This window comes from Bos javanicus, chromosome 22 (assembly GCF_032452875.1).
Source record: "Bos javanicus breed banteng chromosome 22, ARS-OSU_banteng_1.0, whole genome shotgun sequence".
Taxonomy (NCBI): Eukaryota; Metazoa; Chordata; class Mammalia; order Artiodactyla; family Bovidae; genus Bos; species Bos javanicus.
This window is the reverse complement of record NC_083889.1, coordinates 56,157,358-56,174,020: the sequence shown is the minus strand read 5'-3', so window position 1 is coordinate 56,174,020 and position 16,663 is coordinate 56,157,358. Positions and strand designations below refer to the sequence as shown.

Here is a 16,663-nt window from a genome sequence, read left to right as displayed (position 1 = left end):
AAATAGGAGAAGGTTTTCTCAAACGGAAAAAGGCACAGACCAGAAAAATAAGACTATTAAGTCTGGCTACAGTTCCTATAGCAGGGAAGCACGGGTTCTGGCATAAACTGCTCGGGTTCAAAACTGGCTTTGCTACTTACTAGCCATGTGACACTGGGCAAGTTGCTCAACTTCTGTGTTCGTTTCGTCAACTGTACAATAGGGATAGTACTAACGCACACAAAATCAGCTCAAAAACAGCTTGAAAAAGCACTGATACACAAGTAATACTCGTGACAATAATCCTGATCACCTGTGAACTTGGCACTCCAAGTCTAGTTTGTCTCAAACAGCCCTTTTCTATTGAGAACCACTTAAGACTACACTCTCTTTTCTACCACCAGCACTTCTCAGGTCTATCTTCATGAAGAACAAAGGTTTAAAATCATGTCGTGGGTGTCACTGCGTATGTGACAATTCACTGAAACGTGAACTCTGGTGGGGTCTGCTCACTAGCTTTGGAGCTACTGATCCCACCATGTGCCTCAGCAGAATTGTGACCAAAAAAAAAACCCAAAACTGTACCATGGGTCACTTGGGAGTAATGGAAACTCCATTTGAATCTATGTATGCTAAGGGCGCAACTGGAATGCAGCTCTCCGGCCAGGGCGCACAGCTTCACACGTCCAGTCTTCTGCCTTCAAGGACACAATCTCCTTTCCTTTCCTGGCTGAAGGGAACCCAGTCCAGGCATAACCTCCTTCCGGGAATCTGTCCTGACGGCCTCCTGCTCCCAGCTGGATTCATGTGTGCAGTCACTCAGTGGTGTCCGACTCTTTGCAACCCCGTGGACTGTAGCCCGTCAGGCTCCTCTGTCCATGGGGATTCTCCAGGCAAGAATACTCGAGTGGGTTGCCATTTCTTCCCCTAGGGGATCTTCCCACCCAGGGATTGAACTCGGGTCTCCTGCGTTGCAGACAGATTCTTTACGGTTGGAGCCACCAGGGGAGCCCCTGGAGTCACTGCTCTTCCTTTCTATTCCCACACATCTATGCGCCTGCATCACTGTGCCGATCACATTATGCTGATACGATTGTTTGAGTGGGCTGCTTCTATTGACGGTTCCTGTGGGGTGGGGTCATCACTCATCTTTGTGCCCTGAGAAGGTATCGCAATGCCTTGGAAAAGAAAATATCCAGTAGGGGTTCAATATAAATGCTTGCTAGCGTGTCCTTCAAAGGATCCTTTTAGAGCTCATACACCATGCAGTGACTGAGCCTATGTGACTATGAATGGAACAAAGGTCAGAATTTTTTTAAGAAAAACACCTTCCAACAGATGATACACATTTCTCCAAGGCTGCTGAGGAAAAGCTACTGCCTGAGTTGAATATGCATTGAGATGATTAAGGTCCTCTCTGGCCCACCCTGCTCCAGCCCACTGCAAAGACTCCATTATGGGATCCAGGGCTGCTGCTCAGAAGGCTCCGTCACAGGAGAACTATTTTCCTGCTTGTATGAAACACAGCTCTGAGGATGAGCACTGCCAGCTGTACTTCAGGCCTGATTCGTGGATTTGATGGGTTCGTGTGAGCCCGGGATAGTGGGGGAGGGAGGGAGGAAGAGAAAGAAAGAACAGAATAGAAAGAGATCACAGGCAACCTACAACCACAGCACTGACGGTGTAAGTATAAAATTATATGCTGCTTTTTTATGGTTAGGAGCTGTTTCTGTAAGCACAGATTCACTGTTCAACTTAACCAAGGGGTTTCAGGTATCAGGTCGCGTATGCCACTGGAAATGTTCAAGCAGAGACTTCACGCCTGAGTGTTAGAACTGTCACATGAGGATGCACTGACAGTTGGAACAGATGATCCCTGTTTCCTTCTAATTTTAAGGTTTTAACTTTTGTGAAAAAGAAATAGTGACTTGGGGTATGGGTTTTTCAAAAATCTTTCTCATAAATCCTCAGAATGAAGAATGACTAGTCTGAAGCACACAGATCTGCTAATACTAAAGTGACTTTCTAGTTTTTGAGCAGGTGCTAACGAGCAAAAGAAAAAGTGACACAGAAAAATGCTTTCACTGCTGAAGATTTAAGAATGCATGTATCAGTAAAACCCACGTGTGGATAAGCAAATCTATAAAACTGCCACCAATGAGTTCCCCTTTACAAGTTAATTTCCCACAAATACTCTTAGGACACAGTCTAATTAAGACAAAAGATTTCTAAGCCTTAGCTTAATCCTATTTATTTCAAGGAAGTCTGATAAAACAAAAGTCTAAAAAGCAATGAAAGAATCTGCAAAGCTCCATGTGGTTTGTGATAATCTGGTTCTCTCTGGACTGGCTATTGTTAGGCTTACATGTGGAGTAAAAAGCTCTAAGGAGGCGCTGTATAAACTGTACACCCTCAACTCCATTTTATGGCTTGATTACTCTTCTTTCTCTTTAAATGGTCTTAGATATAATGCATTTGCTAACAGTTCCCAAATGTATACTGTAGCCCATACTTTCCTTAACTCTAGACTCATATACCCAACTACCCACCTGCTATCTCTACTTGGATGTCTAACAATCACTTCAAATTTACTAACATACAAAACTGAGTTCCTGACATCTTCCTAACCTGTGCCCCCTGCAATCTTTACCATCTCGGTAATGGCAACTTTACTGATCCATGCAATCATAAAGCATAAAGAGTTTAAGTTGTCCACGAACACAAAGTAAAGAAGTGGCCAAACCACTGTTTGAACTCAGGTAGCCTGGCTCCGGAGCCTGCGCTGTTACCAACATGCGTAGTATGTTGCCGCAGCAAAATGTTTCAGGCTCTTGCAGAATCTGCCTGCTTCTCATTGTACCTCAGCTGCTGCCACTCTGGTCTACGACACTATCAGTTCTTCCCTGCATGACTGCAATCATCTCCTACACTATTACAGCAATAATATTTTTACAGTCAAAAATATTTCAGCAGTCCTTAAAAACCTAAGTCAGATCACAATATGTTTAACTTTCTGGTAGCTCCACACATTGGTCAGAGTAAAAGCTAAAGTCCTTACAATCGATGATATATAAATCAACGTTCTCAAATAGAACATAATGGATATAATCTAGCTGATACTTCAGAGTAATAATGGGACAGCAGTAACTTAAAAAAAGAACTAAATTAAACACATCAATTAAAAATACTGTCAATAAAAAATTTAAAAAATTTTAATTCTACTATGAAAAAAACAGCATAAAGATGTGACTAGTATGGATTTCAGTGCACACTCAATCACTTAGCTGCAGCTGACTCTGCAACCCCATGAACTGTGGCCCACCGGCCTCCTCTGTTCATGTGATTTCCCAGGCAAGAATACTGGAGTGGGTTGCCATCTTCCCCAGGGGATCTTCCCGACCCAGGGATCAAGCCCACAGCTCTTGTGTCTCCTGCATTGGCAGGTGGGTTCTTTACCACTGAGCCAGCCGCAAAGCCCCATCCATCAGGTCACAAAAGCCAAAACCAAACCATGCCAAAGCCCAGGAATCATCCTTGACATCACCTGCCTTCTACCTGTATCCACTCCAATACCCAGTCCTATCCATTCTTTTCCAAATTTCCATCAAAGTATAATACTCGCCACCCATCTCTACTTATTTCTACCATCAAACTCTTAGGACAAAATCTTGTCCTCTCTCTGCTGAATCACTCACACTGACTGATCTACCTGTATTCATGTAGGCCCTCAATTAAACTGAAGATTTTAATATTAAAAAAAGGAAGTCCTAAACCACCCAATCCTTACATTATTTTAGTAGCTTCCCACACTCTTGAAGTATTAAGAACAAGAACCTGAACTCGGTCGACAAAGTTCTACGTGAGTGGGCCCTGGATCTCTCTCTAGCTTCATCTCATAGTGTGCTCCTCCCACTCCAGACACTCTGGCTTTTTTCAGGCGCTGCTGCACATCCTTTCTTCTCTCACGGTGGATAAAAAGTTATTGCTCGCCGTCTGTCTCTACAAAGATGAGGTCACTGGCCACTGTGATCGCTGATCTTCAACACGTCCTGAAAGTGTTTCAGACCAGAAATCAAGAATGAGGGACTCTGTGCTCTGGGAAAAACTGGCAGAACTGGCCTTCAGATAGTTAAAGATACTTTTCAGGAAAAGATTTTATGACCCCAATTTCCTGCATCTTTTCAGATCTCGAAAAGCACTAAAATCATTAGTGCAGACACTTGCTTCTCGTGACCAGCAGTAACCTGCTCTAGACTAGCAGCACTGTCTGTAAAAACGTATGCGTGAATCCCGTTACCAAAATCGCACATACACTAACACCACCCCTCCCTTTGCAGCAATTCCTCACAGCTATCTGAGAGACTGTCTCCCATGCTATAGTCCTCATTATGTTCCCAAATAAAACTCAAGTCACAACTCTGATGTTGTGCATTTTTTCAGTCAACGTCACCACGGGATCTTTACTCTTGCAGTACTGCCTACTGTCCTTTCTTCAAGTCTCAGCCAGGCATTCTGCTAGGCGCTTGGGCATATACTGACAAACAAAATAAAGTCTCTTCCTTCATGACGCTGAGTGCTAAGTCGGGAAAAGTGGTAGAGAGAAAAAACCAGTAATCAAATGAGATATATTGCGAAAAGTGCTACAAAGAAAAAGGACAGAGTGCTGCGAGAAAAGGAATAATGTTAAGACAGAGAAACCTACTTTAGACTGGAAGGTCACAGAGTAATTCTTTGAACAGGGGCACTGAAACTGAGTTCTCAGAGACAGAAAGGATGCTGTTACTTAACTAGGCCACAAAGGAAGAGAAGTCTTATTACTGTAGGTCTCATGTGCCGACAAAATATACAATTTGAATGATCATAATCAAGATGAAACTACACAGTTAAGCTGACAATTCAAAAAGAGAAAAAAGATTTGTCTATTCATTGCTTCTCACAACTCACTTGGTGAAGGACTGAGACTGTGTTATCAAAAACGTTTAAGGAAGAAGCACAGGGATGGGATGAGAGAGGAAAAGACCAGAAAAGAAGGGGCCACCTGCCCAGTAACCAAATGGAGTGTATGGATAGCTGTATTTACCAGGCTTACATAAGCAATGAGTCAGCAAAAAGCCAGGTGTCAATGGATCTTTTCTCTGCCCACTCTAAGCAGCTAGAAAACTTGGCTCTTCTACTGGGTAGAAGAGGGGCTCAAGGACAAGGTCTGAGGCAGGCTAGTAAAACAGCCACCGCACTATCCAGTGGAACTTGCCCAAGAAAGGCTGGGGAAGAGGAAACCTTTGTGCTCAGCAAAACACAAGAAACAGGATACAACTTAAAGCAGATTAGGGCAAGGTGATTCTGGTAAGATTTCACTGACCTAATGTAACTATTTCTTTAACTAGCAATAAAAATGCTTATTCAGCCCAGTTCAGTTGCTCAGTCGTGTCCGACTCTTTGTGACCCCATGGACTGCAGCACCCTGGGGTTCCCTGTCCATCACCAACTCCCGGAGGTTGCTCAAACTCATGCTTACTAAAGAGCCCCAAATCCAGACTCCAAAATTTGCTGAAAGCAAACTCTAGATTTTAAAGAGATAAATATCTTTATCTTTATTGGGGGTCCATAAATATTTCGGGGCTTCTTTATACAACTATCTTTTCTCTAAAAAAGGCTAATATGTATTAACAGTAACAGAAGGGCTCATAATGATGGAACTGGGTCTGGCAAAGCAAAATTGTACAAACTAGAACACAAAAGGGATTAAATCACAGTACAGGCAAAGAGATAAAGCACTAACCAACCACTTGATACCGAACAGCAAAGATAATGAATCGAAGACAAACACCCACCAACGCACAGCTATGAAAATAGCAGACTCTTCAACCTGCCTTCTTCTACCTCCATACTTATAATTCTCAGCCTATTACTGTTCCAGTGGCAACAATTAAATAAGAGCACAGAGCCTTTATTTTTTCTTCTCCACTTCAGGCCACAGGGAAAGCTGTAAAAAAAAATGGGGGGAGGGCGGTTAACTATGACTGTTCAAAGAAGAAAAAGGCTATCTAATTGTTAGTGTTCTTTGCTCTGGAAATTCCTAGCTTCTACCACCTCATGGATATCTGAGAAAACCTGATGACTATTTCTGAAGGTCACAGAACTGAATGACCAGAAATAATGGCTTCCTTTCTGGCTCCCTTGGGTATCCCTTTCCATCAAATGTGAATCTGCAAAATGTTTTAGTCATTGCTAAGAGGCAATTCTATGTAGCAGATACAGAAAAGTAGAAACAACAACAACAAAAAACAAAAAAAGGGGAGGGGGCCGGGGCGGGGGGTGGAGACCCAAAACATAAGCGACACATTTATCTTACCAAAGCCCCCTGTCAGGCAGTCTGCTGATTTTGCTTGCCACAAAGCTCATCCTTCATTTGTGCACTGCCAGCGCAAGCTTGGATCGCGCAAACAATCACAACCTCTTTTGGCTATAAGCTCTTTCCATTTGTCCCAGCTTCCAAACTGCAGACGAGCTGTGGCAGAGTCTGTCACGGCTGCACATACTTGGTTTCCGAGAATAACGCGGTAAATGAGGACAGCTACCACTGGGAATGCCTTCCCCCACCAACAGCCAGCCGAAATGAAGCTTCTAGTTGATCCCTGGGCTTCTCACCTTCACAGCCTCAGAGAAGTGCCTTTCACAGAACAGGCAGGTACAGCCACACCACATCAACATCCCCGCATAGCCACCACCCTGCAGTACGGCCTGCGTACTGTTCTGCTTCTGTCTCCCGTGTCAGCTCTTGGAGCTTTCTACATTGGGGAGCCAGGGAGGAAGGACTCTGTGCTGAACAAACAGAAAGCTTCTGCCAAACAAGCATCCGTGTGTGTGAGAGAGAGAGTGTGTGTGTGTACGCGCACGCGCGTGCCTGGGTGTGGGCACAGTTTGCTAGAGCTGAATGCAAATGAACAGTTTGAGACCGGAGATCACAGACAATATCTGCCGCTCCTCTCCAAGCTGTGAGCATCTTTTATAAAAGACAAAAGCATCCAACAGGCTGGGCTTAAAGCTACAGGACGTTCATTCACCATCCACATTTGTACTCTCATTTACAACCAGAGAACAGCTCAAGGAGGTAAAAAATATTCTAAATAGGGTAACACTGTTTAGGGAGCTTGGTTCCACAAAGACAAAGAAAAAACAATCCATGTTTCAACAGAAGACTAAAAGATTGCCAGGACAAATTTCTATGCTTTTCTAAAGTTTCTTCTCTTATTTTTCATTTTAGGTTTACGAAGTCATTTAAATGAAAACTGAGCAAAGTAAGACTTCTTGTGCAGAGCAGAAGACCCTGAAGTCTTTTTCACTATGGACAACAGGAAAAAAAAGCTTCTGAATGAAAAGCAATAAGCTCTCTGAAGTGTAAGTAACAGATTAAAATACCACAATCGTAAACCTGAGCTCAGCTCCTGTACCATCACATACTATTTATGGAATACTCACAATACTGCATGAAAGAAGAAAATGTCTTCAAGAGACTGTTCCTGCCCTGAAAAAGTCACTTTGGGATTTACCCTAAAACAACCCATCAAGGATGTCTGCGTGATTAATTAGCACTCTTACCGCAATAATCAGGTCAAATCTAAAGAAACCAACTATTTTGTGATCAAGAAAAATCTTTGTAAATTATTTATGATCACAAGAGGGATGGGAGGTTATCAGCAGAAACTGCGAAACAGTAAAGTGGTAAAAAAAAAAAAAAAAGAAAAAATTTAAGTGTCCTTTCAAGGGACTACCCGGTGTTGTCTATCAGATATTTTGGAGTTATCTGATAGTATAAATTCTGCGTCTTTGTCTCTGGCTAGGTTATTCTAAAACTGTAGAGATGGAAATTACCTTGTGGATAGTGCTGATGATGAGATATAGGTCAATTCTGTCTGGTAGAGAATATAAACTTCCTTAAGTCCAATTCTCATTTTAATATCTTACTGCTTCCTAATAATTGGTGAATTAGTGAGACAAATAAAATCTTTGACACGTGTATTCATTTTGTATGAGAGTCACAATTTTTCCTTTGAATAAAACCTTTAACATTTGAATCTATAGCTTTTATTTTGTAAAACATCTAATTAAAAATCAATTGTCTAATTCTGTCTGTTTTAATAAGGTTCTTACAAAAGACCTAAGAACCAAGAACTATTTTTAAATTTTTAAAGTTTTAAGAACAAAAACAAACAAACAAAAAGAACACATAATAGAGTACTCTTGTGGCTCTCAAAGCCTAAAATATTTATTTTCTGCTTCTTTACAAAGAAAAAAGAAAGCTTGCTAATCCTTGCTTCACAAACTCAGACAGCGTATTAAAAGCAGAGTCCGTCTAGTCAAAGCTATGGTTTTCCCAGTAGTCACATATGCATGTGAGAGTTGGACCATAAAGAAGGCTGAGCGCCGAAGAACTGATGCTTTCACGTTGTGGTGCTGGAGAAGACTCTCGAGAGTCCCTTGGACAGCAAGGAGATCAAACCAGTCAAACCTAAAGGAAATCAGTCCTGAATATTCATTGGAAGGACTGATGCTGAAGCTGAAACTCCAATACTTTGGCCACCTGATGCGAAGAGCCAACTCATTGCAAAAGATTCTGATGCTGGGAGACTGAGGGCAGGAGGAGAAGTAGGCAGAAGAGGTTGAGATGGCATCATCGAATCAACAAACCTGAGTTTGAGCAAACTCTGGGAGATGGTGCAAGACAGGGAAGCCTGAAGGGCTACAGTCCATGGAGTTGGAAAGAGTGAGGTACGACCTAGCAACTGAACAACAACAACAATCCTTGCTTTAGATCAAAGTTACAGCATCTCAACAGGCATAGATATTTGAATAAGTGTGATCAACTTGACAAAATAGAAGACACTGAGGATTCAATTGGCATTTACCAGTAAAGTCAAGTTAGGACCCAGACAGAAAACAGGCTCCTTTATCCCACCCAAAGACATATCAGGGATATTTTATTGATAACACAAAAAGTTTCCTTTAAAAACGTCTTAAAATGTTCAAATGTTAATTTACAAAGAAACTTTTTTTTTAGCTTTATATATTATTTTTGGCTGTGCTGGGTCTTCACTGCTGTGCGTGGGCTTTCTCTAATTGCTGTGAATGGGCTTTTCATTGCAGTGGCTTCTCCTGTTGCAGGGCACGAGCTCTAGAGTGTAGGCTCAGTGGTTGTGGCCCATGAACTCAGCTGCTCCAGGGCATGTGGGATCTTCCCCAACCAGCGACTGGACCTGTGTCACCTGCATTGGCAGGCGGATTCTTAACCACCGGACCACCAGAGAAGTCTCAAAGAAACTGTTTAAAACTGTTTTTCATTGACTGGTTTTCAGACTTCTCAACACTGATTAAAGTTTACTGAATATGCCCTTAGAAAGAAACAAAGGTGAACACAAATTTTACTAGAATCTAATTTACGAAATCCTTTTAAACATTGTAGTATAAATACAATAATCTGGAAATAAAAATAATAAAAAAAAACTACTAAATTCAAAATTTATCTGACAAGAAAATATTTTTTCCCTCAGTAATACAAACCTACAACAGTATTTTTACTGTGTTCAACACTGTTGAGTACTGGGGGGAATGCTGAAATTTTATAGGAAATAGATTTTATCTTTCTAAAAAACTCTTGGGGAAAGAATGCCTTTTAAAAACTTCTTTGTTATGCAACATTTCAAATATGTGTAAAAGTACAGAGGATACTGAATCCTACACAGTGTTTCCAACATTAATTAACTCATGGCTGGTCTTTCCTCCCTCCCATGCAATGATTTGGAAGCAAATCCCAGACAAAAGATACCCTTAACATAAACCAAGACTAATTCTAGAGGCTTTGCTCTATTATTAAAACCTATCTCAGCTGTAAGAGCTCATGGATACTACTTTATTTTTTGGACAAAATGCCTAAAGTTCTCCCTCTCTTTCACCCTTCGCGATACTTCATGAAGGATCCACTGGGGAAAAATGTCCAAAGACTGAGGAACTTTGCTCTGTAAAGCATCTGACCTTCTTGATGCTGATGCCTGATGACTGGCTGGATAAACTTTTCCCAAAGTGGCCAAAGATAGGTAAAAGGAAAGCTGAATCGAGGAAGAAAAATGATAAATCTAATAAATCAGTTACTGTCTGTAATAGCAGAAAGCAGAGGATAGATTTGCAAGGGAGGCACTGAAGTCAAGACCTGTGGCAACAGCTGGCCGTGCATTCCTCAAGGAGTCTCTTTTCTTGCCCTCCTCCAGCAGGTTACAGGCTCACCTAAAGTCCTTAACTAGCAAGCTCCCACTCAACTCAGTAAGAGGGAGGTTTTGTTTGACTTCAGCAGCTTTCTGTATGCAAAAGCAACCCCTCATAACCAGCCAGTGGGTGGGGGAGCAGAAAAGTGACAAAGAAAGTAACTGGAAAGGAGTTTAAAATCTTTTGAGATTAGTATAGTCATATGAATCTCTAAATAAGGCAAGTGCTTTCTTTTACTGCTTAGAACCAATTAGTTCAGAAAGGAGAGCAACAGAATTAGTGCCAAAGCCAATACCAGAATATGAAGCTTTAGGAAAAGAATACAGGCACCCGCCTTCTTCAGAAATTAACCAGGTTACCTGCCTTGCTGTTCGAGACAATTAACTGAAGACATGCAATTCTGATCCAAAAAGGATGTCCTAGAGACATTTCCATGACTAGTGTCAACGTTTAATGTATAACAAATATGAAGCCAAATATTCACATCCTTTGGCCCAAGTGTGTTTACAGTAAATGGGAACAGTGTGTAAGTGAAGAACAAGTCTTGCTGAGGTCAAAGACTCACATCAGGATAATGGTAGTCAAAATGGCTGATTAAGAATCTGCACTGATCTTGAAAAATAGAATAAGCACAGGTTCACGAAGTTACAGTCCGGAAACAACTCACTCCTAGAGCTTCAGTGAACTGGATCGATGTATGTAGAGTAGATGTACACACAGCAGTAGTGTACTTATCATTATAACCACAGAGGGGAAAAGGAAGGGGACAAGGAGGATAACAGGACATCTACCGAAGGCAATAAACACGTTCTAACAAACAAAGTATAGAGAATTAATGTCCCTTCAGATACTAATTTATTTTATTCTATTAAAAATGTTTAATTGAAGCACAGCTGATTTATGATGTTGTGTCAGCTTCTAGTGTTCAGCAAAGTGATTCAGTTGTGTGCATATATATATATTCTTTTTCATATTCTTTTCCATTATGCTTTATTTAAGCTTACAATGTAGGCTCAATAAATGTCCAGTGAATTAATCCGTAAGAAATAAGAATATAACATCATATCACCTCAAATACATGCTTACGTTATATTTAAATCTACAGATAGTTGTGGCTAGTTTCTGCATTGGAATCTTCCATTTTTTTGTATTCAATGTTTCACAGAGCCACCTCTGATTGCTGGACAGTGTTTGCTTATGAATTAATTTTAGTCCTTTAAGGATTCCCTTAGTTTCTGATATTCCACAAGCACATAAAAAGCAGAGTTACAAGATTTTTTTTTCTCCACAGAATTCCAAGCCAGAGTTGTAAGAGACCTTAGAAGACAGTCTCTGTGTATGCTCCGTCATGTCTGACTCTTTGTGACCCCATGGACTACAGCCCATCAGGCTCCTCTGTCCATGTGATTTTCCAGGCAAGGATACTGGAGTGGGTTGCCATTTCCTACTCCCGGGAATCTTCCCAGCCCAGGAATTGAACCTGCGTCTCCTGTGTTGGCAGGTGGATTCTTTACCACCGTACTACTTTGGAAGCCCCAAAAGATCGTCTACTCAGTATTTAAGTGAAATTTACTAGAAATGCGGGTGAAATCATTCACAATTAAAATCTGGAGACAAATTTCTCATATAAGTCTAAGAAGCAATAACTATAGAAGGCCTCTGTTCTCAAGCCATTATTTAGAAAATCAATATGGAACTGTCTCTAGTTTGTTCTTGACTTTGGCACACTCAGGGAAAAAAACATATTCCATCTTCCCAAGAATATTTTCTGACAAAATTACTTTTTATCTTATAATGATTTGATAAAAATTAATTTTGCAAACTATGTTACAGTCAAATTAATTTTACCTTTACAGTTTAGACGACGGTTAAGACTTTATAAAGAGGGCTGAGCACTGAAGAATTGATGCTTTTAAACTGTGGTGTTGAAGAAGACTCTTGAGGGTCCCCTGGACTGCAAGGAGATTAAACCAGTCAATTTTAAAGGAAATCAGTCCTGAATATTCATTGGAAGGACTGAGGCTGAAGCTGAAACTCCAATACTCTGGCCACTGATGCAGAGAACTGATTCATTGGAAAAGACTCTGATGCTGGGAAACACTGAAGGCAGGAGGAGAAGGGGATGACAGAGGATGAGATGGTTGGATGGCATCACCGACTCGATGGACCTGAGTTTGAGCAAGCTCCGGGAGCTGGTGATGGACAGGAAAGCTTGGCATGCTGCAGTCCATGGGGTCACAAAGAGTCGGACACAACTGAGCGACTGAACTGAACTGAAGGCTTTATATGGTATTATAGAATTTGCAGCCCTTTAATCTAGGGAGTAGGAAAGGAAAAGTCCTAATTAAAATTCCTAATAACTTAGTGCTTTGTCTTGCACATTAAGGGGAGAACTTTAATAAAACAAATTTGCTTGTGACCAACTGATAACAAATGTTCTTTTGGTGGCTTTTTGTAAACAAAATTGAGATGGGAATATTGTTAGTCATCTCTCGTATTCTTTTCAAGTACTAGGAACTCTGTTTTCTCTCAGGGTGTTTTATGTTGTATCAAAAACAATGTTTCTGTTATAACATCCTAATGTTAGGGTAATATTAATAATGCCACTTTTCCAGAATTTTAATTTCAAAGAATGACTAAGACAACCTAATTCTTAAAATGTACTGTAATAGAACAAGAGCTTCGTCTGATTTAGGTTAATTAAGATCCCACTAGGTAAAGACTTCCTTTTTTGCTATAGGATCTAAATTACTTTGAGTTAAGAGATTGCCAGAGAACCTACTCACAGCATTTCTAACTCACTTCTTTGGTATTTTCTCTTTAATTGAAAATGGTGTTAAGAACAGCTGACCTTTCCATAAATCACATAAATATGGTACAGCTGAATCATATAATGTGGTGACTTCTGCTTTACATCTGAGAATACCACTGAATTCCAACTTTACAGCTCAAAATTTTAATTACTCTTTTCAACTGCTTGACATCTTCAACCCTGACTAAGCATAGCAATGTCATTAGTGACGGATTAATGAAGAGGTTGAAGAGGACCGGAAGCACTTTGCAGCAAACCATCAGAGACCGTGTTCCAGGATGGTGTTTATCCAAGTTAGTAATCTTCACTATTTCATTCACTGACTCAGTTATGAATAATCAATTATAATTTCCTCCCCTCAAAAGGTACCATGAAAAACTCTGTTAAATGTACTTCTGAAATCTAGATGTCCTGTCTTCAGAATATCTCTACTACTATAGAAATCCTATTAAAAAAGAGAATGAGCTTAGTCTTAGGATAATCAAACTTAGAAAATCTGTTTAGTGCCTTCCCTATGGGCTTCTTTTACAAAGTACTTATTTACGTATGCCTAACCACTGGTCTGGAATAGTAACAACTTAATGCTAAGGAGACTGAAAATTTGTCTATTTTTCAAAGAATTAATAGCAGCCAGAAAATATTTCTGTACCCTTAATTTTAACATTAATAAAAAACGGAAGCATGAACTGTTTAAGTTTTAATCTTAAGACTGTTAGTGTTTTAGCAACTTTGGATCAAGTAAAATGTTTAGAATACATATATACACCATATGGTTACACTCATTTCACTGTATTTTTTTTATTTCAAATTCTTATTAATTTGTAGGCCACAGAGATTTGTGCTCAGGCTCAGTTATCGAGTCATGTCCAACTCTTTGCAACCCCATGGACTAGACACAGCCATGATCCTTTTCCATGTAACTTTCCAGGCAAGAATACTGGAGTGGGTTGCCATTCCCTCTTCCAGGGGATCTTCCTGACCCAGGGATCGAACCTGCGTCTCTTGCATTGGCAGGAGGATTCTTTACCACTGAGCCCCTTGGGAAGCCCAGGCCACAGAGATCAACCTCATGTAAATTAATATATGCAACTCTTCACTTAAGGAAGATTTTGTTCCAGCAAAATAATGTGCAAATTAAGGATTTAATACGGAATAATATTTATTACATTTGAAAATGTGTTACACTTAAAAGTGACTATATAAAGAATTTAGAATGAATGCTTTTGAAAGTAAATAATTACCCTATCCAGAGTTAGAAAACTTTGTCTAAATCCAGATTTTCCTCTGTACTAGTAGTACTAGTTGAAGTCCAGTAAACTCCTTCATTTATCTTCTATGACTAGTTTGTAACTGAATAATAATCAGTTAAGAAATTGCTTTTTAACTCTATTAACTGCCTAGAAACAGAAAAATAAGTTTGAGATTGGTGTCTCTGACCATTTCTGAGAGTCATAGGAAGATGTGTCACTTTATTTCTAAAACCAATCTATATGTGTCTATACACATATATTCTGAAACGTCCTAAAATCTAACGATCTTGAGAAGCTGTCTTGTGAAATAGCCTTATTTTACAAGTGAGGAATAAAAGCTCTGGCATGTTAACTAAATCCCCAAGTTCCCATCTGGTTCTGGCAGGACTGGGACTACAGCCCATACCTCTCCAATGTACTCGTTTACTTATCAGGCTTATTACTTGTTGTCATCTTCCCCAACTAGAGTGGAAGTTGCATGAGGTCAGAGAGCCATCTCAACTCCCAAACTCTGATAGAAAACAGATTCTCCAACAACTGTTTGTTCAGTGAACAAATGATCAGTCTACATCACCCTCTGTTTCAGATAGGATATACTGGAACTCTGGCATACAGTAATTTCTGGCATGAATTAAAATAATCAGTGACAAATGTTCTTAGGCATTAAGTCAGAGCTCTCAACCTATTTTTCTTCTCACAGTCTTAAGGGATGTAAAACATTCTCCGGAGGAGAAGGGAAGCATTTTGAGCACTGGGAGTAGGGAGACGCTGCCCTGCGGAACAGTCTTCTGCTGCTGTGCTGTACACTTCTCATCCACCACTGAAATCACTGTTCTAGCTATTCCTTTCGAATCAATTACAAAGAAATCCCACAATTACAAAATACTGTGGGCAGATCTTTGCACTGTTTCATAGTCATTGTTCCTAGGGAATCTGACCTTTATGTAGCACTCTGAGCCCCATGAAACGATGAGAGTTGGTCAAGCAGCAGTTGAGATGGGAGGGGAGTTTTATCATTTGATATTTCACCATTTAATAAAGTGACAGTCCAATGTAAATAACTGTTTAAATGACAGATAGCATCTGTACAGAACCAAATAATTATCACCATAAATTCTGGGCATTCGTACAGAAAATCAAGGCAATTTATGTAGATGTGTGTTGTTGCAGGGTTATTAAAGAAGGAAAAAGCAAATTATTCATCTTTAAGTCAACATCTGGGAATATTATCTTGTGTAACATTTAAAACACAAATATAACTTCAATATATAAGCAATGCGTTCTGTAATATCTCCAATTCTTTCCTAGAATCAGATATGTTTTCCCCTCTAGAGTTCTGTGCCTTTAAAATGTTTATCCTGCAGTTTTCATAAAGTATGTTGCAACCTCATGCAAAGAATTTATACATAAACCCCTATCTACAGCAGTTTGATGTATCCAGAAGCTAGAGCAAGTACCTCTTTTCTGAACATTTTAATCATTGTTTCAATGAGAGGATCCTTGTGGCACAGCTGGTAAAGAATCCCCCTGCAATGCGGGAGACCTGGGTTCAATCCCTGGGTTGGGAAGATCCCCTGGAGAAGGGAAAGGCTACCCACTCCAGTATTCTGGCCTGGAGAATTCCATGGACTGTATAGTCCAGGGGGTTGCAAAGAGTCGGACACAACTGAGTGACTTTCACTTTCGCAGATCTGATGAATACTTTGGGTCAGTGAGAGACATGGGTAGAGAAGCAAGTTTAATCTAAAATTATTCACTCAGGTACTAAGTGATTTTGGCAAGATTTTCTCTACTCATGGATTAAGGCAATACACAGACAAAACAATGTCAATTAAAAATATTCAGATTACGTTTTACGTTTTCCTCCTCTTTTTGGACTGTCAATAACAAAGAAAAAGGAGTTAACTTCTGTTTTACTATCAGTCTCCACCCCCTATCCTTTCAGGGCAGGCCTATGAATTCTTTTCTTCTGAACACCCCATTCAACCTGGGATTGCATTCTTAATAAAACATAGATAAGGAAACTGACCTTTTATAACCTCAGAACAAACAGAGATGTGCCAGGGTTTTAAAATCCAAGATACAGAACAAACAACAGGAAAAAAAAGGGGGGGGGGGGGACACAGAGCAGAGGTACAAATCTGTTAATAAAGCTGGCATTTAAAGTGATCAACCGTAAGGAATAGGAGAGTGACTTAACACCAAACTTCAGAGTGAAAAATCTATTTGGATCTTAAATACAGTGGCTCACAACAAACAATAATACATATCAGCTTTAGGATCAGGTAAAACTGTACAGAATCTGTGTGCTTCAGCATGTATCTCTTAGAAAAGATCTATGTATTATTTATAAACCCACAACACA

At 40.1% G+C, this 16,663-nt stretch overlaps 1 protein-coding gene across 13 annotated transcripts in view; it reads right to left on the bottom strand.

Moving 5' to 3' along the window:
* TMCC1 (transmembrane and coiled-coil domain family 1) overlaps window positions 1-16,663 on the bottom strand; it is a 156,626-nt gene that overhangs the window by 28,374 nt on the left and 111,589 nt on the right. Inside the window, exon 1 of one of the 13 annotated variants that reach the window (XM_061397135.1) lies at window positions 6,628-6,714. The exons of 11 other annotated variants lie outside the window; for them this stretch is intronic. In XM_061397135.1, the coding sequence (XP_061253119.1) occupies window positions 6,628-6,690 (63 nt within the window). In that variant the 5' untranslated portion in view covers window positions 6,691-6,714. Of the gene's footprint in view, window positions 1-6,331; window positions 6,423-6,627; window positions 6,715-16,663 lie in introns of those variants that run through there. One more of the 13 variants, XM_061397139.1, reaches the window with a different exon arrangement.